At 39.3% G+C, this 23,106-nt stretch overlaps 1 protein-coding gene across 4 annotated transcripts in view; it reads left to right on the forward strand.

Moving 5' to 3' along the window:
• Positions 1–23,106, forward strand: part of Scyl3 (SCY1 like pseudokinase 3) — a 34,950-nt gene that overhangs the window by 11,641 nt on the left and 203 nt on the right. The window contains exons 3-13 of one of the 4 annotated variants that reach the window (XM_008824892.3): positions 3,145–3,330; positions 4,952–5,065; positions 7,251–7,307; positions 8,610–8,712; positions 9,612–9,723; positions 12,459–12,536; positions 14,127–14,266; positions 15,217–15,401; positions 18,701–18,872; positions 20,739–20,900; positions 22,078–22,730. In XM_008824892.3, the coding sequence (XP_008823114.1) occupies positions 3,145–3,330; positions 4,952–5,065; positions 7,251–7,307; positions 8,610–8,712; positions 9,612–9,723; positions 12,459–12,536; positions 14,127–14,266; positions 15,217–15,401; positions 18,701–18,872; positions 20,739–20,900; positions 22,078–22,730 (1,962 nt within the window). The remainder of the gene's footprint in view (positions 1–3,144; positions 3,331–4,951; positions 5,066–7,250; positions 7,308–8,609; positions 8,713–9,611; positions 9,724–12,458; positions 12,537–14,126; positions 14,267–15,216; positions 15,402–18,700; positions 18,873–20,738; positions 20,901–22,077; positions 22,731–23,106) is intronic. The other 3 variants (XM_008824893.3, XM_008824894.3, XM_008824895.3) reach the window with 3 other exon arrangements.

The following is a 23,106-nucleotide window of genomic DNA, read 5'->3' on the forward strand; positions in this document are numbered from 1 at the left end:
GAGGAATGTTGGAGGGGAGGGAGTGGGCATGGATTTGATCAAAACACACCATATATATATATATATATATGCATGAAATTCTCAAAGTTTTTGTCAGGTTTAAAAAAAAGATCAATCAAAGTACATTGTAAGGCCCCTGAAAGATGATGAAATAGAGCTATAGCCTCTGGTCACAAAACATTATAAAACTTAGGTAGGTTTATCGGACCACATTTTATCTTGAATTCATCAACTGTAATTAATAGCATAATTGTCTCATTGGTAATTAAGGATTCATTTCTAACTAATAACCTTTAAGGACTGATAAATTCTAAGAATTACAGTCCTAAAATATAAAACCTAAATGAATTTTTTTCTTGAATAGGCAAAAGTAAAATATTTTATGTTTGATTTGAAAATTATTTGAAATCATTCTTAAAATGAAAATATGGGCCTGGAGAGATGGCTCTTGCAGAGGACTTGGGTTCAATTCCCAGCACTCATCGTGGCAGCTAACAATCATTTGAAACTCCAATTCCAGGGAATCTGATGTCCTCTTCTGTCCTCTGTGGGCATTGCGTTACATGGATGTACTCACATAGATGTAGGCAATACAGTCATACACATAAAATAAGATAAAAATAGTAACATAAAATTTAAAAATTGCAACATACATAATTTTGCAGGGAGACTATAGCTCAAAACCTACTTGAAAGAAATTCTTCCCAGTTAGCCAGATACATTTACCCAGCCTGCTTGCACCATTTTTGGCTCTCCTGGATTTTTGCTGTATTCCATGTGAATTGTTTTTAATGCAGATAATTAATAGCTTTTAATTGCCAATTTATTTTAATTTTGGTTTGTTTTTAATTGGAATAATTAGCTTCCCTTTTTGTTCTTAAACTTACAGCAACCCTCTTGCCTCTGGAGTGCTGGGATTATAGGTGTATTCCACCAACCCAGCTAATGGATTCCTTCTCAAGAATCAACAAAAAATCCAATTGGAACTCTCCCCAGAATTGGCAAAATTTGCAATTATTGTAGAAAAAAAAATTAGAGAATCTAATATGCTCAAAGAAGTGTCTTCTGACTTTGCCTTGAAGAAGTTTAATAAAATATATTTCAAGGAACTGTAGAATTATACCAAAAATGAGTTATGGACTCATGCTGCATTATAGTCTTAAGAAGGTATCTTAGCGTGTTCCATACTAAAGGCTTACTTGTAACAGTGAAACCTGGTGTTAGGCTGAAGGTTATATTCCAAATGAAGTCCTCCATCAGTTTACCAATCTGATTCACATACAAAGCCTTGCTCTTCAAGAGTGGATTATACAGGATACACCACAAGCTTTAAGGTCATCCAGTTTTTTCCAGAAAGAATGAGAGACTTGTGTTGAAAAAATGGCATTGCAGCACTGTAAGTTTTGCTGTAAAAATGTTAAATAGTGCTGTAAATATGTTAAATAATTATCTGGGGTGAGAATTTTAAAATATGGACCTCTTAAATTATTTGAGTCAAAAATCCTGTAATATGAAGCATGCACTTGGATTAGAAAATGCAGAGCTAATATGGGCTGTAACAGAACCAACCATGGTGGTTTTCCCCCGGTACTCTGAAGGAGGTTGATTAGGAGGCAGGGAATCTCCGTATTCAGACCTCAAGTTTCTGGGCTCTTCTCTCATCTGTCTCTGGTAGTTCAAAGAGGGGGAAATAACCCCTACACTTTTAACCCTGTATCCAAACGAAATTGACTTAATGCTTGTCATTATATTGTATATTGTCTTCTGCTAAGAAAACTGATAGGGAGGGGGAATGTTTCATATTAGTGGTTTCTAAACATGAAGTATGTGTACTCAGAGGCTTATGTATTGTACTGGATAGCTTTAGTTGTCAACTTGACATAATGTGTATGAGTATATTGCCTGCATGTGTGTAAATGCACCTATGTCATGCAATGCCTATGGAGGTCAGAAGATGGCATCTAATTACCCGGAAACTGGAGTTACAGACAGTTGTTAGTTGCCATGTGGGTGCTGGGAATTGAACCTGGGTCCTCTGCAAGAGCAGCCAGTGCTTTTAACCACTGAGCCATCTCTCCAGCCCATGCATTGGACCTTTTTGCTACCACACAGATTCCTGTGGCTCTGATCATTTTTTAAGAAATCCTTTCTATTCCTTAGATTGGTTAACATTTTGGGGTCCCTGACTCTTTACTATGTCATGTTCATAGTGTTAATGAATTCTTACAATGAATTTTTAATTTCCAGTATTTTATTTTACATTAAGAATTGATGACATTTGCATGTTGAATACAAATTTTCAGTTATAGTTTTGGTATTTCAAATGTCATGCAGCAAAGATTATTGGTTCTGCCATAATTCTCTAAAGACTGTTTATGAATTAATTTAGCAGGCAATGAGTCTAACCCTTATGTTCAGATCTCAAATTCTAGAGCTACTCTCACCATTTCCATGAATGGTAGTTCAAATTTCAGTTCATTTCTAGAACCTTTGCTGTGCTAGTTTAAGTCTACCTGTGCTTGATTGTTGATTCTAGACTTTGAGAATTTGTGACTTTGTTGAAATTAGGGCCTCTCCTTCCCCAGCTCTTCCCACTCCGGAATAGCATCCTCACACTTGGCCCTGACTAGGTTCCTTTCTGTGATTCTGGCCAGAAACATAGAGATTTTTTTTTTTTAATTCAATTTTAGTTCCCTTATTACATTGTTTCACAACCGAGACCTGCTGTTAGTGTGTAGTTAGTTGTTAAGAAAAAGGAAAATGAGAAATACTCCTTCACAGAGGTTGCTTTTTCACATTTTGCTTCCTCCAGAGTCTGCATGCTTTGTAGAGTTAGTTCTCAGGGAGTTGCTGGCATTTCATTCAGCATTCATGCCAACAGTAGTTGGGAGGCCTGGGATCTTGGGAGCAGGGCTTATAAGGAAATAGGCGGTCTCTAGAGAGCTACTTAAATATTGGTAAGTTGAATAAAGTCAGAACAAGCTATAGATTTTCTTTTTTCTTAAAATTTGAAGGAAGGTAAAGAAGTTAGAAAGACCTTGAATGAAAGTACACAGTTTTGGACTTTATGGCAATTTGTGTGAAACCATAATGTATCTAGCTTTGAGTCATCAACTTCCTAACTCTTTAATGTGTATTTTGAAGCACTTAAAGACACTTCGTCACCCTTGCTTGCTGAGATTTTTATCCTGTACTGTGGAAGCAGATGGCATTCATCTTGTCACTGAGAGAGTGCAACCTCTGGAAGTGGCCTTGGAAACCCTGTCTCCTGCAGAAGTCTGTGCTGGAATATATGACATATTGCTGGCACTTATCTTTCTCCATGACAGAGTAAGTGCTCTGACCATATGCTTCATGGCTGCTGTCAATTGGGGTGACGATGTAGGTGATACGTAATGTAGAGAAATTGTGAAAAAAAAAATTGGAAGGGGCAAGAGGTGCTACAGATACTTTGTGGGATGGACAACTAGTTCTCTGCCCCAAGCAGTTAGTTATTCATATGTTTTATTTCCATTTACTATAGTCTACCTCTAGTTTGGGGGAGTCTTTACCTAAAAGTAGCTACAGGAGGTATTCGTTGAGAGAAGGTTTGACAGTAATGTTGTGGACCAAAATTCTTATTTTTTTTTTTTCAGTTTTGCTCAGTTTAGATTTTAAAGAAAAAAAAAAAAAAAAAGACCATTTCTTTGGAAGAAATGGCATTTGTACCTAACTTTCCCATTTAAGTCGGAACCCAGAGGAGAGCAGCCCAGTGTGCTTGACTCTCTGCTGGTGTCTGCATTATTATAAGGCTGATTCTAGGTCGCTCCTAGTTATTCCTTATCAGCATTATTAAACTATCATTTGCTAATGTCATTTTCAATCGGAAGCATTAAGGTCTTTGACAGTCCTCAGGGATTAAAAGTCAGCAGTCACAGGCTACAAATGCATCAGATTTGTCTTAGTGTTTTAGTTTTTTTCTATTAAGGGGAGACAGACTGTCCATATTATATGTGATTTATAGCTTCTTAAAGTCTGTGATAGTCACATGGGAACACTAAATACTAATGCTTCATTGGGGAGGAATATCTTCTTTGTTGAGGAAAATATATAGATGCTACACCAAGATGGAACAGGATACACAGAGGACAAGTTAAATTGCTCACCAGCCTTGAATTGAATTCTTCTCTGGAAAGCCAACTGTGATCAGTGTATTATTCCAGATAAATTTTGTGTGCACATAAAGCAAATATTGATATGTTTATGCTTTTATATTTTCCCCGAACATACCATATGTGCTGTTGTAAACCTACCTTTAATGTATAAAACTGCATATGCATTGGATCATGTGGGTAGAATATGTAGTGATGTGTCTGCTGGAGCAATTCCTGGTTTGAGAAAGAAACCTAAATATTCAAAGTACTAAGTACTCTCATTTTTTTCCCGTCCTCTTACATATTTGACCGAACTATTTTTTAGTTTTCAGTTTGACTCTTCTATGGTCTGTGAGACCTTTTTAATGACGGTTTCAGGTGAAATGGATCTGGGTTCATGATAGAATGTAGGTGAAAAAGAATTTAGAGGAGAAAGTTAACAACCTATGGAGCAAAGACAAATTTTCTTTACAGGTATTGGAAGCAAATGATCCAGGCTATAAAGACTTGTAGGTTTAAAGACACAGGCATCTCCTGGTTCCTAAGAAGCAGGGAGTAGCTGTATTTGTGCAGTGGCTGTGGTGTCTTAATTCAGCTGTCTGCTCAGGCAGGAGAGATGGCAGAAGTTTGCCATTGCCCTTTCCCTTTTCCTGACCTCATTTCTGTCCTCATTTGTTCTTAAAAGCACAATTCCTTTTGGAATGCCACAGGTGGGCAAGATTATCATGATATATTTTCAGTGACTAGTATTTAGTTTTTTAAAAAAACCTTCAAATATTGGTGTGACAGTCTTCTTCCTGCTATTTTTTCTCTCTCAGGGACATCTGACACACAACAATGTCTGCTCATCATCTGTGTTTGTGAGTGAAGATGGGCACTGGAAACTAGGAGGCATGGAAACTGTCTGCAAAGTTCCTCAGGCCATACCAGAGGTGAGCCAGGTGGCAGATCTTCCGCACAGAGGATCTGGTGGAGACTTGACAGGGCACTATCCCTCAGTGTAAGCATGATTTTAGATTTAGAGACTTGAACTCTTTTATCAGGACCCATATGCAGAAAATCATAAGTTTTATTCCTCAAAGGAGTCCTGGGGGTCATGTAGTCCCTTCATATTGTGGGTAAGGAACCTAAGACTGAGATGTAGAATGGTTTATTCAGACATTTTATTGCCCTGCCTCTGTGTTCCGTATAGTAAGTACTTTGTTCTTTAATCATACCACTACATGGTGAATATTGAAATTACATGTTCCATACCCACAGTTGAGCTTCTTAGTCTCATATCTCCTCCTGGAGTAGTGCCTGTCTAAATTCACTGAACAGTGTCTTAGTTGCTCCGTGTCCATACACTGTATCCTATGAAATTAGGGCCTGGGCATCATAGCTCCTGGTGGGCTCTGCTGTTGCACCCACAGTTGAGCTTCTTAGTCTCATATCTCCTGGAGTAGTGCCTGTCTAAATTCACTGAACAGTGTCTTAGTTGCTCCGTGTCCATACACTGTATCCTATGAAATTAGGGCCTGGGCATCATAGCTCCTGGTGGGCTCTGCTGTTGCTATCTATGATACTTCTTAAAATTTTCTGAGATCTCTATATTTTCCTCATAGCTGACAAGTTGTTCTGTTATCTGTTTTGTTTCTTTTCACCATTTTGCACATTATTGTTGGACTTACTTTTTCTAAAAGAAGTAAAAACCACTCCCTACATAATGTCTCTGTGGAAGCATCATTTCACTGTTTTTTTAAAGATTTATTTTTATTTTTACTTATTTGTTTGTGAGTGTGCCTATGTCTGTGTCTGTGTGTATGCTGTTTGTGGGGCACCTGTGGAGGCCAGAAGAGACTGTCAGATCCCCTGTAGCTGGAGTTACAGGCAGTTGTGAGCTGCCTAATGGAGGTGCTGGGAACTGAACTTGGTTCCTCTGGAAGAGGGGAAAGCACTCTTGACTGCTGTCCCTCACTCCTTGATGTACTGGCTCTGTCTAGTTTCCTCTGTCCTCTGCACTTAATTTAGGCCTTTTCTAATGGGTATCTTCATGGACGTGTACTCAGTTCAGATGCTACTAGGTCCTCAGATACTTAGCTCATTACTTCTGCCCCTTTTGCACACTTTCTTCTCTGAATCCACCTTATATCTAACTAGCATAATAGCATGCAGTCCTTTCTGTGTGATGTATTCTGCAGAATATATTCGTGTCATGCCATATAAAGCCCTTCAAAATATACTGTCCATCCTCCCTTCAGCTTCACTTAGTGCCCACAGCTCCTTGCCTTAGGTTACCTGGAGGAGCTCTGTTTCTGGGTCTGTTCTTCTGTTTCACCATTTTCTGCCTGGATGCTGTTCTGTTGCTGGAATGCCTCCTTCCTTCCCATTGCCTCCTTAGAATATACTCAAGCCAAGATCTCATCGAAATCCCCTCTCTGAATCCTTCCCTGAAGCATTTTTGTATCTGACGAGATTAGTCACTACCTCTGACCTCCATGGTATTCAGCACATTTATTTAGTTTTCTTCTAGGTTATGAGCACATGGATGGGCTCAGGAAATCTATTGTATTCATTTAGTATCCCTAGTGCTGTAAATGGTGTTTTGAGTAAGTGAATGAATGTGCTTATTCTGTGGGTTTTGGTTTTGTCTTTATACCTCATAAGAGCCTTGGCTTTTATATCTCATGTGACAGCAACACTTAAGAGTCACATGATTTAGTGAGATCAGTGGTAGATTTTTATTGTGTTGGAAAGCCCCCTGCCCCCTTTTTTTATACAGGCTCTCACTTTTTTAACAGGCTTAAGCTTTCTTAGTAGTGGGCACTATAGGCATGTGCCACTCCATCTAGCAACAATACCATTTATTCGTTTAGATCCATGATAAAGGGTGTCTCCTAAATCAGCTGATGTGGAGTGGAAAAGGGACTAACATTTACGTTTTGCTAAGCCTTGTGCTGTGCCAGGTACAGTATTTAGATTTAATTTGGAAGGTTTTAAATCTGAATTGAATGTGTGGCATTGATTTAAGGGTTTCATCACTCCTGCTTCCATTGATTATTGCTTTTGTAAGTTGACCCAAGAGGCTGGTTCATGAAATATGTATATGAATTATTTTCCTTAATTTTTTCTGTCTAGTTTCTCAGAAGTATTCAGTCAGTAAGAGACCCAGCATCTGTTCCTCCTGAAGAGATGGTAAGTAAAGGCTCCTTTGTACAACTGAATGAAAAAAACCACCATCTCCTCTATCCATTCTGCCAAATTATAGATAACCTCCTGATTCCTCTGGCCTTGAAAGTTTATGCAGTTAATTTATTGCAGCCAGGGAACCAGCTTACACTTTTCGGTTGTATAAAGATAGAGATGCTCCAGTGTGGACAGGGTGTCATACTTATGAAAAGTCATTGCATTACTGGAGGCAGTCATTATTAGGGAGCAGCACCCTTTCCTTTTCTTTGCATCCTTCCAGCTGCACATCTGCCTAGCCATTTTGCTAGAATTCCATCACACACAGAAGAGTAGATATATTACAGTGCTGCCGAAGCAAGATCCTATTTGCCAGTAAGTTCAGATGCAGTGCCCCTTATGTTTTTCTTGCAGCCACTAAAATAAGTACCAATCCCCAGAGACATTAATGTGTTTTACAGGAAATACAAATCAGTTATAAGCTTAAGACACCTAAGACTTGAAATGTCAGGTTTAGCTGAGTCTGTATTCTGTATGTAGATAAGTGCTCTTTCAAACTGATTTGTAGATTTTAAGACAGGTTGTAGGTCTTCACCAGCATTTTGAAAATATTAAAAAATTGAAAAAAAAATAGAGATGCTATCACTGGGCACCTTAGATTGTGAGGTAGAACATTGTTTTATGAAATTTTGTTTTTGTTACATATATGCACACACACATATATCTGTGTATATTACATTATTGGTATACTTTTTTACTTTAGGTTGCAGTCAGATCATTTCTGAAGGCCATAAATATGGATTATATTCTGATCTTTCTTCATATTTGATGTTTTGAAGTCTTTGAAAATCTCCATCAATTATTTAGATTTTTTTTCTATTTGAGACATGCTATTTTAAGTGACATATAATTGCATGTTATTTTAGATTTATTTTTATTTGTGTTGTATATTTACCTGCATGTGTGTATGTGCACCACATGTGTGCAGGGACCTGCGAAGCCAGAAGAGAGAGCTGGATCCCCTAGAACTGGAGTTGTAGGCAGTTGGGAACTACCTGATGTGGGTGCTGGGAACTAAACTAAGGTCGTCTGCTATAGCAGTGAGTACTCTTAACCACTGAGCCATCTTTTCAGCCTAATTGTACCTATTTATCAAATACAGTGTGACTAACCATTCTTAAAGCCGCAGTGTGTGGTATGGAGAAGTTAGATTTGATTATGAATGCAAACATGGGAGGAAGAGCCTCAGAGAAAGTGAGAATCAGCATGTAAAGCAGCTCTCCTGGTTCTAACAGTCTTTACTGCATTCAGTCTCCAGAGTTTGCAACTCTTCCAGAGTCCCATGGACATGCCCGGGATGCCTATTCATTTGGAACATTGGTGGAGAACTTGCTCCCAATCTTAAATGAGCAGGGTAAGTTGGAGTTGTACTGCTGCACCCGTACACTAAGTGGGAAAGGCATCCATGCCTGTTCTGTGTGGAAGTCCAAGGACTATAGTAGGGAACCTGCTGTTTACAGTACAATGTACTTAAAGCAGATAGCAACTGTGGTAAGGAGAGAAACTTTTAATTTGAATAGTAAAAAGAATTTTAAGTAGGAAGCACTTTGAGCTGGGATTGTCACTATCATGTGAGATGATGGCTTTGTGATTGATATATATGGTCTGAAGATTCTTCCTTATTGAGCTAATAGTAAATGCCCATAGTAACTAAGATCTAGTAGCCTGAAGACTCAAAATTTTTTGTTAATTTCTGCCTGACTGTCATTGCTGAAGCTTTCTGCACTGCCGACAGAGCTACTTCTACCAGCCTGATGCAGTGTTCTGATATTAAGTGCCTTTTGGCTGTCAACTTAAATCGTCCCTCCTAACTACTTGAGAATCAAACCCTAAGGCGCTAAGTAAGGCATCATTTTTATTCAACTACCATGTACCTATGATGGTGGTGGCAGTTATGTAGTGTCCTTGGAAGAACTGAAAATACGGGCATTCAAATAACTTCCTTGTTGAGAAAAGTGTACCCAAGAAAGACCTTCAAACTTGCTACCTATTGAATCAACCATCTTTGGGATCTGAGGTAGGTTAACACTGAGGAAAGAGAGGGTACACAGTAGTAGTGGTGGCTGTTGTCAGACAGCTGTGGACACCTGCCAAGGAATTTGGCCTAAACAGGCAGGAAGTCATTGAGCAACAGCCAGGGCTTTGTTTGTTTGGGCTTTTACAGGTTGGTTTTTGCTCTCATCAGTCTCCAGCTAGAGAGGTCCCCAAAAGAGGGAGAAGACATTGGAAACTAACTGTAGCTCTGGATTTCAGTTTCAGCGGATGTTCTCTCCAGCTTTCAGCAGACCTTGCACTCAGCTTTGCTGAATCCCACTCCACAATGCCGGCCAGTGCTCAGCAGCTTGCTGTCCCATGACTTCTTCAGGTGAGGGCATCTACTGTAACATGCCAGCTGCTTTCCACTGCCACCTCATCTCTTGTACATTGTTTATTGAGGATGGGTGCACAAGTGACACAGTCCCTGTTGTTAACTATTAGGAGAGAGAAAGAGATTGGGTTGCCTCAGATTCTTATTCAAGAAAATTTTACATTCTTGGCTGCCATGGAGGTTTAGAAATTATGTCCAGATTCATTAGGGCTTCTGATTTTGAAGAAACTCATCGGTCCGGTAGTAGTTCACAGTTCTAATTGAAAAAGGAGATAAGCATGGCATCTTCTTTCTGTTGCCATTTTGTTCTTGATATGTGTTATCTTTTTTTTCTTGGGGTGGTGGGGGGAGCAAGTTGATTTTTCTTCCGGCAGAAGACTGTTTCCTTTGTTTAGTAGTATGTGATAGAAGAGCAAAGAAGTCGGTTAGAGGGAAGGGCACAATGTAAATACTTTCCTGGATTCAGAGATGTTTTTGAACCTCTCTTCAAGGTTAGTTGTAATTATATGTCCTTAATTTTTATTTCTGTAACCACAGAACTTCTACACAGGTTAGTAGTTTTTTTAAACCGAGTATCATTTTGTGTTTTCAACTAGAGTCTGGAGGAAAACAGGGCAAAAGGAAAGTTAATGCACCCCAAAGGGAGAAACGTTATCTCTAGAATGGTACTGCATCAGTGGGACATTATTGTTAGAATTTGTAGTTACAAGAGTTATGTTTGTCATTTATATTTCTAAAAAATATTTTAAGAGTTTCTACAAAGATAATTCACTGTAATAAATTTTAGTAAATTGTTATCACTCAGTGTAATAGAAGTTCTTTATTAAGAATTTTGCAAAGGGGGCTGGAGAGATGGCTCGGCAGTCAGGAGCACTGGCTGCTTACAGAGGACCTGGGTTCAGTTCCCAGCATCTACATGGCAACTAACAACCATCTATAATTCCAGTTCCAGAGAATCTGATGCTTTCCTCTGGCTTCTGTGGGTACTACATACATGTGGTGAACTTTCACTGATGCAGGCAAAACATTCATATGCATAAAATAATAATTTTAAAAGAACTGTGTGTTGAATATAGAGGGTACAAAAAAGCTAAAAGCAGTCCATCCCAAACTCCAAAATCCCACTGTGGCATAAGAAGAGAAAACTCAACCAGAAACAGCAGGAAGATGCAGAGCCAGCATCCCTCACAAGGCAGCTCAGCCAACTTCATTAGGTGTAAAACACTTGTATAGAGGATTGGGGAGATAATGCTGATTCTTGAATAACATGGATTTGGACTGCATAGGTCCCTTTGACTTGAATTTTCAAAAATTTAGGAGATTTTTGAAAAACTGAAAGAAATTCTGAGACAAACTTTAGAGCCTTCTGTATCAAAGAAAGAAAAAGATAGTGATGAATGCACAAAATAATGTACATAACAGTTTATCATTTAGTGCCATGAAGTATAAATGAGTCTTACAAGCTGTTAAAGTTGGGGCTGGAGAGATGGCTCAGCAGTTACAAGCACTGGCTGCTCTTACAGAGGATCTGGGACCAGTTTCCAGCACCCACATGGCAGCTAGCAACCATCTATAACTCTAGTTCCAGGTAATCCAATGCCCTTTTCTGGTCTCCATGGATGTTGCATACAAGGGTTCATTTACTTACAAATGCAAGCAAAACATTCCTACAATTAAATAGTAAATACATTAAAAAATTTTTTTAAAGTTTATGATCATATACATTGATAGAACATATGGTACCATTTGCAGGTGAGAAATGTAAACAGAAATAAAGATGTAGTATTAAATCATAATTGCAAAAAGTTGGAGAACATACTGCACTAATTTTGTAGCTACTTCTGATTGCTATTATAGTAAGCTAAATGTTGCAGATACCCTTAAAATGCCATGTGACACTGATCATCTCATGAGAAACTAATGGCTTATCTATTAAAAATTTCTTGGGGTTCTTGTGTATTTTCCACTGTGTGTTAGTACGTGCAGCATAGAAAATTTGTGCCATAGACCGTCCTTGAAGTAAGGTGACTGGTAACACCTAGCCATCATTCAATCAGTAATTAAGTTTTGGAGAAATCAGAGATTACACAAGGGTTGTGTAGAGGAAAATCAGGGAAGTTAGTGCCCCTGATTAACAGGTTGCTCAGGGATTCCCTATGCGTGTTAGCATGGAGACCAAGCTAGTAGCTGCACATGCCGTGTAGGCTGCTGAGCGTATATATTCTTCACCACCAAGGTAGTAACCCCATATGGTAGGATGTGAGCAATACTCCCTTGGAACTGATCAATTTACAGGTTTTGGGATGATCTGGCAACTGACCTTGCCTGAATGAAAAAACGAGAGAAATAGAGAATATCTGTGACTTCTACCGAAATTTCACTTTCCCAAAAGAGACCTAGAACACAACTGCTTTGTGAGAGTAATGTCACCTTCTCCCAGGACACTTCATTTTACAGTGTCCTGCTACAGTGAAAACTTGGGGAGACTATGGTGACTGTTAGAGACTAAAGTATGTTAACGTTTATTTCCTCACCACAGAACCTATTAGAATTAAGATATTGGACTCTAATAGGTTTGTTCTGTAGTTTCTATCTCATATGCTACCTTGAATCTTTCAAATGGCATAGAGAAATGTTTCTTCATTGAAAATTATAGTGGTATGGCCTGTGACTATGGCTTCAGTATTTAACATGCCTCTCTAATCTACTGTCTTGCTTTTTTTGGCACTTAGAAATGATTTTCTAGAAGTTGTGAATTTCTTGAAACGCTTGACATTAAAGAGTGAAGAGGAAAAGACTGAATTCTTCAAGTAAGTTTAGAAAGTTAAGAACTTAAATTCACTAACTTGAATTGAATCTGTGTAATCACACCAGGTAATCTAGAAATGAGTCAGACATTTGACTTCATGGTCATTACTGAAATTTTCTTCCATATTATGTTTTCTACTTAAGCCCTGGGATAGACTGTTCTGGTAAAGGAGACATATCTAGACTGATAGTTCTTAGAGAGAAATGGATGCAGCAGTAGTGCTTTTGCTTAGTAGTCATAAGGACAAATGATGGGGGAGATGGCTAGAGAAAAGCTCTTCTAGACAGAGAAGCAGCGTGAATGAATGCACAAAGGTAAGACCCACTGTGACTAGAGGAGCAAATGCCAAGTACTTTTCCTGGAGAGGACAGATTTCAAAACATGGACAGGTCAGCAGACCTGTGAAGAGTCTACTAGTGACTTCATGTCTTGAAGCCACCAAAGGGGACAGCACAGCTATGAGATTATTGAATCTCCCCTGTGAATCAGTTGCTCATGGAGGCAGATTTACATCACAGAAGGCTTGGATTGGTTAGTATGTGGTAGTCCAGTCTGCAGATGTAAAGGCATTGATGGACTAGTGAAGAAGACCCTTCAATAAGATTTAAACAGTAAAGTTGGAAGTTTTTGTGATTATCACCAATGAATATGGAGTGTACTAGAGGGAGGATGCAGTGTGTAGGGAAGATGATGAATTCAGTTTTGGATGTGTTTTGAAATATCTCTGGGAGTCTACATATGGAATATATATGGACAGTTCTCCAGACAAGTCTGAAGTTTAGAAGTCTTACGCTGATCTGGAGGTGAAGAATAGGGTGTCATCAGCCAATAGATTGGTGATATTGTCCCAGAGAAGTTGTTAGCATAAGAAATTTTAGCCTTGGACACCCAACCTTTTGAAGAACTGAGTAGGAAAGAGAAGCTGATGAATGAGGCAAAGCAGATATTAAATGACAGCCAGGAAGGCTGTATATTAAGAATGTAGCAATCAAAAGTAAAAGCAGCAACTAGCAGATAGAAGCAGTAGGTAGATAGCAAAACATCATCAAATCAGGAGTCTACAGCATCCAGCAGAGACAACTGGAATAGCCTGAGTGAGAGCAAACACAGATAACATCATCAAATTTGAGGCTTCCATCATTTAGGAGAAATCAGCTAGTCATGCTGATGTTCCAGTTGAGTATCCATTGAAGAGCTTCCAGCTTCTTGTTCTCTTGGAAGGCATTTTTATACCATGGGATAAACAAGTTATCTCTGTTGGATTGGTTTACCTTCTAGCTGTTCTCAAGGGCGTAGCGTTTGTAATACCCATAGGCTGCTGACTTTCTTTTTTCTTCTTCTGATTATAGAACCAGGGGATTTTGGAGGACACTTTACACAAATATGCTTGAGTCTGGGACAAGGGCCTCTTGTACTCTGAGTCAGTTCTCATTAAACTTAAATGACACATGACAATGTACCAAATAACTTACACCATGCAGCCTGTTCCCTTTTCCTGTTTCAGAGTACATCCCTCTGCTAGAAGTGGCAGTGGCCAACCCATGCAGAGAAATCTGTCACAGCCAGTTTCTCAGCTTTGTTTTCCCCTCAGATTTCTACTGGACAGAGTAAGCTGCTTGTCGGAGGAATTAATAGCTTCAAGATTGGTGCCTCTTCTGCTTAATCAGCTGGTGTTTGCAGAACCAGTAGCTGTTAAGAGTTTTCTTCCCTATCTACTTGGTCCCAAAAAAGGTGAATTTTTTTCCAGTGTTGTTAATGATTAAGTAGTTCGGTGATTGTTAGTCCATATATTATAAAATTAATGTTTGGCTCTAAAAGCAAAGAACAGTTACTGATCCCTAATATGGTGGCTTTAACTCAGACTTAGGTACCAAAGCCCACAGGTAAATAAGCAGCGTCCTACATCTTCCTAGAAAGCCATACTTACAATTATTAAGTTGTTATACACTAAACGTGTGTGCACATTCTCAAATACAATATGAAGCACACAAACTTAAGGATACATATTCAGGTTACCTTTTCTATGAATCTTTAGGCATATGCCTCCTAACTTACTGAAAACTCCATTTTGTATTTAGTAAAAAGGTTGAAAATGACTAAGATCATTTTGCTTCTTTGGACTTTTTATTTTCTGGTAGGGGTTTCTAAATGTGAAATGAAAGTACTACTTTGAAACTTTCTAACATTGTAGTCTTTCAGATGGTAACACATCAGCTTAGAGAAGGCATCATTGATATGCTATAGAATTTACAGTTAGGTTAGATCCTGCTATCAGAATTCATTTTCTTAAATGAAGTCAATCCAGCAGATACTATGGGTAGTTACTTCACAGTTTAGAATGTTGTATCTCTAGATTCATTTATCATTTCTTTTAGTCTTGAATTTTTCTTTAGAGCTCTTCCATCCTTTCAATCAGGGATCCTAGAGAGGATAAACCATAAACCACTACCTCACTGCATTTTACAGACTTTTTGCTGGATCCACTAACAAGGAACATAACCAGGATGTAGAGAGTAAATCCTTGCATAATTTTGAGAAGAAAATTCCTTTAGCTTGGGGCTTAAGAATTTAGAAGCATACACAGAACATGTATAAAGTTCTGGGCAGAGTTTATGAATCATGTCCCTTTTTCATTGAAATGACAGTTTGTTTTCTGTCTGTAACCTCCAATTTGGGGGTAGATAATGCACCGGGAGACGCCCCTTGCTTACTCTCGCCAGCGCTGTTCCAGTCTCGGGTGATCCCTGTACTTCTCCAGTTGTTTGAGGTCCATGAGGAACATGTGCGGATGGTCCTGCTGTCTCACATAGAGGCCTATGTGGAGCATTTCACTCAGGAGCAGCTGAAGAAAGTCATCTTGCCACAGGTCAGGACCAAGTTGGCAGCTGGGTTGCATAGAGCCTTCAAAAGGCAGGATGATGAGTTGGTAAAGGGCGCTGCCACTTTGGGAATGAAAGGAGGAAGGTGTTTTTCAGGTAACAACTTAGCCTTGAGGCAGTAGTTCAGTTTAAAAGCTTTTAGAATATAAAAGGGCTGAAATTGTATTTCCAGTCTGGTCACATTGGCCAGGCTGGTCCTAACTCCTGATCCTCCTGCCTCATTCCCCTGGGATTTCAGATGTGTTACCATGTCTGACTTTACCTGGTATAGGACAGGTCTTTGAATTTAGGGCCTACCCTAACCTAGTGTAGTTTTCCCTAAAGGTCACTCACATTCTGTATGGACGTGAAATTTGGAGGGGTTTTATTTAATGTAGCACAAATTTTATTTTGGAAAAAAAAATATTTTTAATCTTCCAGTCACACAGTATCTTTCAAATAATTTCTTTTCCTATGAGATTAATACTTCCCTTGTGTTCACTTAGCTCACAAATGGCAAAAATGTTTCATTCACCTATTACTACATAGCCCAGGGTCTATAATGAACCACCCCAAAACTTAGTGTTTTAAAACATCAAACATTTCTTAATTCTCATGATTCTTTGGATTGACTCAGCTTAGGCGTTTTGATGCTCCACATGGTGTCAGCTAAGGCTTCAGCCTTCAGGGCCTCACCAGGACTGATACATCCAAATTGACTCCTTGGTGTCTTAGAGAGATGGCTTATGACTAGAGTTTGGGAAGGCCAAGCCTTTGTCTTCATGAACTCTCAGGAAGACTTAAGGCATTTGTTCCCTACCCCTTACCCCTCCACAACATTTCTACATGATCTTTAATAAGGTACTGAAGTTCTTGTATGACTGATCAGGGCTAATAAAAGGGCAAAATCAGCCTTAAGATGGAAGCTAGGAGTTGCCAATATCAGTTCTGCCCCATTCACTTGGTTGAATTGAGTCACGTAACTCATGCTCTAGGATAGGCTGACATGTGATTGTGGATGTGTGCTCCACTGGGAGCTTTAGATCCTACCTACCACAGCCTGGTACTTTGCATATGCATTTGCATGTCCCCCTGCATAGTGTCTGGTAATTGAGAAGAGAAACAGAGCACTCTACCTCAGCAACAGAGGTCAGAGAAAGACAGTGGAAGCACTCATCATTTAGAAAACTGATAGCTAATAAGTTACATAACTGCCAGCTTCATTAACTGTTACCTTGGATAACTGCTGCCATTCCCCACTGAATAAACAGATCAATTTCTGTGTGCTAGAAAATAGCCATGTGGAAGACAGGCATAGAGAAGGGAGATGAGTGGGACACTGTTAGAATCACTGAGCCAAGAGCTGATAAAGACTAGGTAAAGCATGCAATGGTGAGAGCGTTAGGACTGGCTTTCTCGTTCAGTGAAGGAGAGTTGAGAATGATGGGTCCAGGATTTATGTGGATTGTTCTTTGATTATCATATCAGTTGATAGAATTCTGATCATGTACAGAAACATGCTTTGGTTTACTTGTACAGCCTTACTTGGAGGAAGTTCCTGTTAGCATTGGGATTATTGAGTCTTACCAAAAAGACTTGAACAGGGCTGGAGAGATGGATCAGCAGTTAAGAGCACTGACTACTCTTACAGAAGACCTGGGTTCGATTCCCAGCACCCACATAGTGGCTAACAACCGTTAATAAACTCCAGTTCTAGGGGATCCGACACCACCTTCTGACCTCTGCAGACATTGCACAACACGGATGCCCTTACACAGATGCAGGCAATACACCCATACACATAAAATAAATAGGCTGGATGTGGTGGTGCATGCCTTTAATCCTGGCATTTGGAAGGCAGAGGCAGGTGAATCTCTGTGAGTTCAAGGCTAGCCTGGTCTACATAGTGAGTTCCAGGCCAGCTGAAGCTACAGGGAGACCCTGTCTCAAAAAGACCAAAATGAATGAATTAACTAAAAAATAATAAAATTAAAAAGGGAAAAGCTTTGATCTTACATAAATATGGAAACTAGACAAGAAATACATGATGGTTAATTGGTCAAGTTGAAGGGCTGGAACTCAGTATTCCTGATACCATTAGGTGACCAGCTACCCCGGCCTTGTGGCTGCTAGTGCAGCTTATCTTCTGATACAGAACAAAACACCTCCTGATGTCTGCTTGATACCCTCAGTTAAGATGCTCTGGATTACAAGTAACTAAAACTGATATTAAACCATGTATAGCCAAAATAATTTAATAAAAGGATGTCAGGTGACCTAAACTGGAAATCAAGCACGGTTGGGTCTCACAGGTCTTCCTTTCTCTTTGTATCTACTTTACTTCTGACTCTTATTTTGATGTGCACATGGCCCAATGTCATCTAGTTTACTAGCCTTTAAGCAAATCAGAGCCCACTTGTTTCTCTTAATTGCAGCTATATGCAGGGAGAGATCATGATTGGCTCAGTTTGGAGGCAGGTGTTAAAAACATTATACATAAAGTTCTTAAGGATCTTAACCTTTGGGTATATAGAGCTGAGCAGCAGGGTAAAGACCAGGACCATAGTTGTCATGCCCTAGAGGAGTGATCTGAGTCAATCCTCAATTGTTTGTTTTTGTTCTGTGAGGAGGAAAGTACAAATGTGAAGGTTACAGTTAAAATTGCATTTTTAGGAGCTGGAGAGATGGCTCAGTGGTTAAGAGCACACTGACTGCTCTTGCAGAAGACTGGGGTTTGAATCCCAGTAGCCATATGGCAGCTAACTCCATTTCCAGGGGATCCGATGCCCTCTTCTGACCTCTGTGGGCACTGTACAACATGGGTGCACTTAACACACATGCAGACAATACACTCATACACAAAACACAAAATAAAATTGCATTTATAGCAGTTTGACGTAGTTCTTAGTTTCCAGTATATTTAATTAGGTTCAGTTTTTTACCATTTGTTTGTCTCTGTGCACACATACCTGCCATGAAGCACATATGGGGAGGTCAGAAGACCTGTGCCAGTTGGTTCTCTCTTTCCATGTTTGGGTTCTGGGGATCCAACTCAGGTCATCAGACTTGGAAGCAGGCACCTTTACCTACTGAGCCATCTTACCAGCCCTGGTTATATTTTTTTAAAGTATCAATCCAGGATGGAAAAGATACTGGCCTTTCCACAGATAGTTGGAAAACCACCGACTTGGAAATATCTAGGAAAATGTCATTCACATAAGCACACAGTCGATTGTAGGCCAGGTGGTTCTTTCCAGAAGAGAGATAGGAACTGTGGTTGTATACCCATCACCACTTTCATTCCTAGGTATTACTAGGCCTGCGTGACACCAGCGATGCCATTGTGGCAATTACTCTTCGTAGCCTTGCAGTGCTGGTGTCTCTACTTGGACCAGAAGTGGTTGTGGGAGGAGAAAGAACCAAAATCTTCAAACGCACTGCTCCAAGTTTTACTAAAACTAGTGACCTTTCTCCTGAAGGTAAGAATTACTAAAAATTATTTTTATTGTTACTCTATTTTTAATATTTTATAGTACAGGCTTATATTGAGCTAAATGATCAAGCAAGAAGTATGAGAAAAAAGTTTAATTTCCCTTTCTAAACTCCTTGGAGGGTATAGTCTTTAATAGTTTAGAGAGTTTAATAGTTTAATTCCGTAAAGGGACCTATAGATATATTCCACACACTCATTATTAATCAGGATTATTTTTAATAATGTCACGCCCAAATCTATATCTTATTTTCATGTATTGCATATTAAAGATGTGTGTCCAGGCCAATACATAGAAATCTAGCTAGCTCTTTTTTTGTACCTGCCTAACATTCCACCAAATCCAGTCATCAGTGATTTACTTAGTCTTGGATATTATATCCATTCAATGCTTGATTTTTAAACTATTTTAGATTTTATTTTATGTATATATTGCCTGCATATATGTAAGTGCACATGTATCATGCAGTGCCCAGAGATCAGAATAGGGCATCAGATCCCCTGTAACTGAAGTTACAGGCAGTTAGCCACCATGTGGGTGCTAGGAACTGAACCTGGGTCCCCTACACAAGCAGCCAGTGCTCTTAACACTGAACCACCTCTCCAGGCCATTTGTTCTAACCATTATATAAATAATGCCACTTTATTTTGCGTCTTAATGTGTTTGGATTTTGTTGCCGTAGGTAATCTCAGAAAGAGACTTACTTTCTGGGTCAAAGAACATAAATTTTTAGTAGATGCTGTTAAGTTGCTAAACAGGTTGTTTTATCTTTTTAACACTAGATGCATAAGTTCCTATTTGCTGGACTGTTGGGAAAAGCTATTGTGGGATACTTAAAGAATTTGCAGGGGGGAGGGCTGGGAGGGTCTTTTTGAGACAGGATCTTCCTGTAGCCTTAGCTGATTTTGCTGGACTGTTGGGAAAAGCTATTGTGGGATACTTAAAGAATTTGCGGGGGGGAGGGCTGGGAGGGTCTTTTTGAGACAGGATCTTCCTGTAGCCTTAGCAGGCCTGTAACTCACCATGTAGACCAGGCTGGCCTTGATCTCAGAGATCCATCTGCCTCTGCCTAAAGGCATACCCCACCACATCTGGCTCTTTTAAGTTTGTATGTTCCCATTGTACCTTTTATGGAAGATAGTATTTTAATTTCTGTCCTTAAAAGAATTATCAACAATATAATTACTTTTTTGCTCCTTTGTATAACGTTGAATAAGACCATTACTTCATTACAAAATTCTGGGTCTCTAATTTACTTCACTTGGCTTGTAGGGCTAGGCACTAAGGGCTGGGTCAAAGAACAGAGGTGATGTAGAGACCTGGAAGCCTCTCGTAGTGACAGTTATTCCCCTTACTCTAAGACAGTTAATATTCAGCCATAATTGTACCGAATCTTTCTGACAAATACCCAGTCTTGAGTATAAATTTACTGTTAAAGACAGCATTTTCTTGAAACTACCCCCTTTTATACTTCAGTATCCATAGCATAACATTTTTCACTGTATAGTTACGTGGCGCTAAGTATATTCATGTTCGTTAGGATGGTGTACTTACTAAAGCCTTTTATTCTTAATAGGAAATTAGAATCACAGTTTTATATTACCAAAAATGGTTTTAAGAGGTATAACTTCTTAATGAGGTTTCTGTGTAATGCTTGAATTCGTCCTATCCCATCCCCACCAAGTATAGTGTACAAAAACCTGTCTTTAAAGCACTAGGCAACCCATTCTGTAATAGTTTGTTGTTTTTTTTCCAGATATTTGCTAAATATACCCCTTTTCTTTAACCACTATTTACCAAACATGTAACAAGCACTTTACTCTTTTTTTATGTGATGACTGCATGCCTCTTCAGGTTCTCCCATGCATGCTGTCTGCAGTCAGCGGACTCAGCTCTCACAAGTGGTGGAGAACCCCTCCTCTACTGCATTCCCTAAGTGTTTCCTTTCTGGCAATATGCCCATCGCCAGCAGGAGGCACATGAAGCAAGGTTGCTACAGCACTCTTCCACAGACAGGTAGAAGCATTACATTTGTATGGTTTTCCTATTGCTTAGATTTTTCCTAAATCCTGAAAAGTAAGGCCTCTTTTGAACTTCTCTTACAAAACTAAGCTTTGATTAGCTTTATCTCATTTTATCTCCCCCAACCGTTGATTATATACCTAACATCTCTTCAAAACTGGTGAGAATGAGTTGGCATTACTTGAATTCATTTTTCTATCAGATTAACTTTCATATTTTAGTTTCTCCATGCATTATATCATACCAAAAATGAGAGTTGTGAAAGATGTTAATAAAAAGACATGTAGTGAAAAAAATTTCTGTAAGTTTGGAGAAAGGGTAGCAGAGTAAACACAAGTTTTCTTAGCAACTTAATGAAATTTAGGGAAGTCTTTTTAAAACTTATTTGGGCTCGGCGTGGTGGCGCGCACCTTTAATCCCAGCATTTGGGAGGCAGAGGCAGGTGGATCTCTGTGAGCTCAAGGCCAGCCTGGTCTACATAGTGAGTTCCAGGACAGCTCAGGCTACAGGGAGACCCTGTCTCAAAGAGACCAAAAAAAAAACTTATTTGAGCTGGAGAGATGGCTCAGTGGTTAAAAGAATGTACTGCTCTTGCAGAGGATCTGAGTTCAGCTCCCAACACCCATACTGGGCAGCTCACAAATGCTTTTAACTCCAGCTCCAGGGGAAATCCAGGGGCCTCTGCAGGCACACTCAGATGTAACAGTACTTGTGATAAAAGACTGATGATGGGAGTTCAGTACTTGGAACCCAAATGAAAGTGAAAGGAGACAGAACCAACCACACACAGTTGTCTTTTGCCTCCACACCCATGCAGTGGCAGGAATGCATCCACGCTCACATACTATTACATTACATGCAATAATAAAAATAATTTTAAAAACTTTATTTGGGCACACATTTAAGTATATGTAATTATAAACTCAAAAATAACATTGACTCTGCATATTTATAAATATACCAATATTTGGATATTTAATAAAGGATCAAAAGACAAGTTAAGTATTGACATGGCATGGTATGCTTCCTTTGAGTTAAATGTTTAGATACCGTATACATATGGAAGTTTTGTTATGTTCTACCTGACTTTTGCTAGTGTATATGGACATTTCCAAGTAATTAGATCTACTTGCTTACATTTAGCATTTTATAATACTTTGTATACCCATAGGTGATCAGTTTTCTCATTTTATTCAATTCCCTATGAATGGGATCTCAGATGTGAAGAACATCAGTGAAAATTTCCCACCAGGCTCTAAAAAGTCTGAGGAGTGGCCTGACTGGAGTGAGCCTGAGGAGCCTGACAACCAAACTGTCAGTATTCAGATTTGGCCCCAAGAACCCTGTGATGCCAAGTCACAGTACACTGACTTGAATGCAGAGGTGGAATCCTTGGATGACTGTAAGCCCAGCATAGGTACTGAAGTAAACCTAACAGCTGTGCCTGTTACCTCAGAGGAGCAGAAGCCCACAGCGGCTTTGCTTCCTCTTACTCAAGAATCTAACCCTTTGAAATTGAGTCCTTCCCAAAAGACCTGTCATGTACAGAGTGGGGATGTCAAGCTACCAAAAACGTCACAAGAAAGGCCCCTTAAGGTTCGATCAGAACTTGGTTTAGGAGAAGAGTTTACCATACAAGTAAAAAAAAAACCAGTACAAGATCCTGAGTTGGACTGGTTTGCTGATATGATCCCAGAAATTAAGCCTTCAGGTACTTTTCTTATTTTACCTGAGCTGAGGACAGACGTGATGGTCCCTGACAAGGATAATATATCACCAGTGATGCAGTTTTCCTCAAAGTTTGCTGCAACAGAAATGACTGAGGTGAGTACTTTCTCTGGGGTAAATGTGCTTGTTTAAGGATTTCCCTTATAGGTCCTACTTCACAATAAGGAAGCTGTTTTCTCAGTGAAGGAAGTAGTTTGCACAGTTGGTTAAAATGATCCAAGTCAAACCCAGAATCAACAAAACCAATTCCTAGAAATGTTTTTTCTGTGCTGAAAAAAAAAAACTGGACTAATCCCTCATGTGTCAAGCCTTTTGACATTGTAGCACAATGCTGTTTAAGCTTTCATTGCAGCTTTAGTTAACGTAAGACAGTATATTCTGGCATCAAAAACAAGGGGTGGTGGGTTACTTTTAAATACCTGAGTTTGTAGATTGTGTATCATTTGCCTCAGCGGGTTGCTATTGGTATGCT

This window comes from Nannospalax galili, unplaced genomic scaffold (assembly GCF_000622305.1).
Source record: "Nannospalax galili isolate Female #2095 unplaced genomic scaffold, S.galili_v1.0 scaffold1189, whole genome shotgun sequence".
Taxonomy (NCBI): domain Eukaryota; kingdom Metazoa; phylum Chordata; class Mammalia; order Rodentia; family Spalacidae; genus Nannospalax; species Nannospalax galili.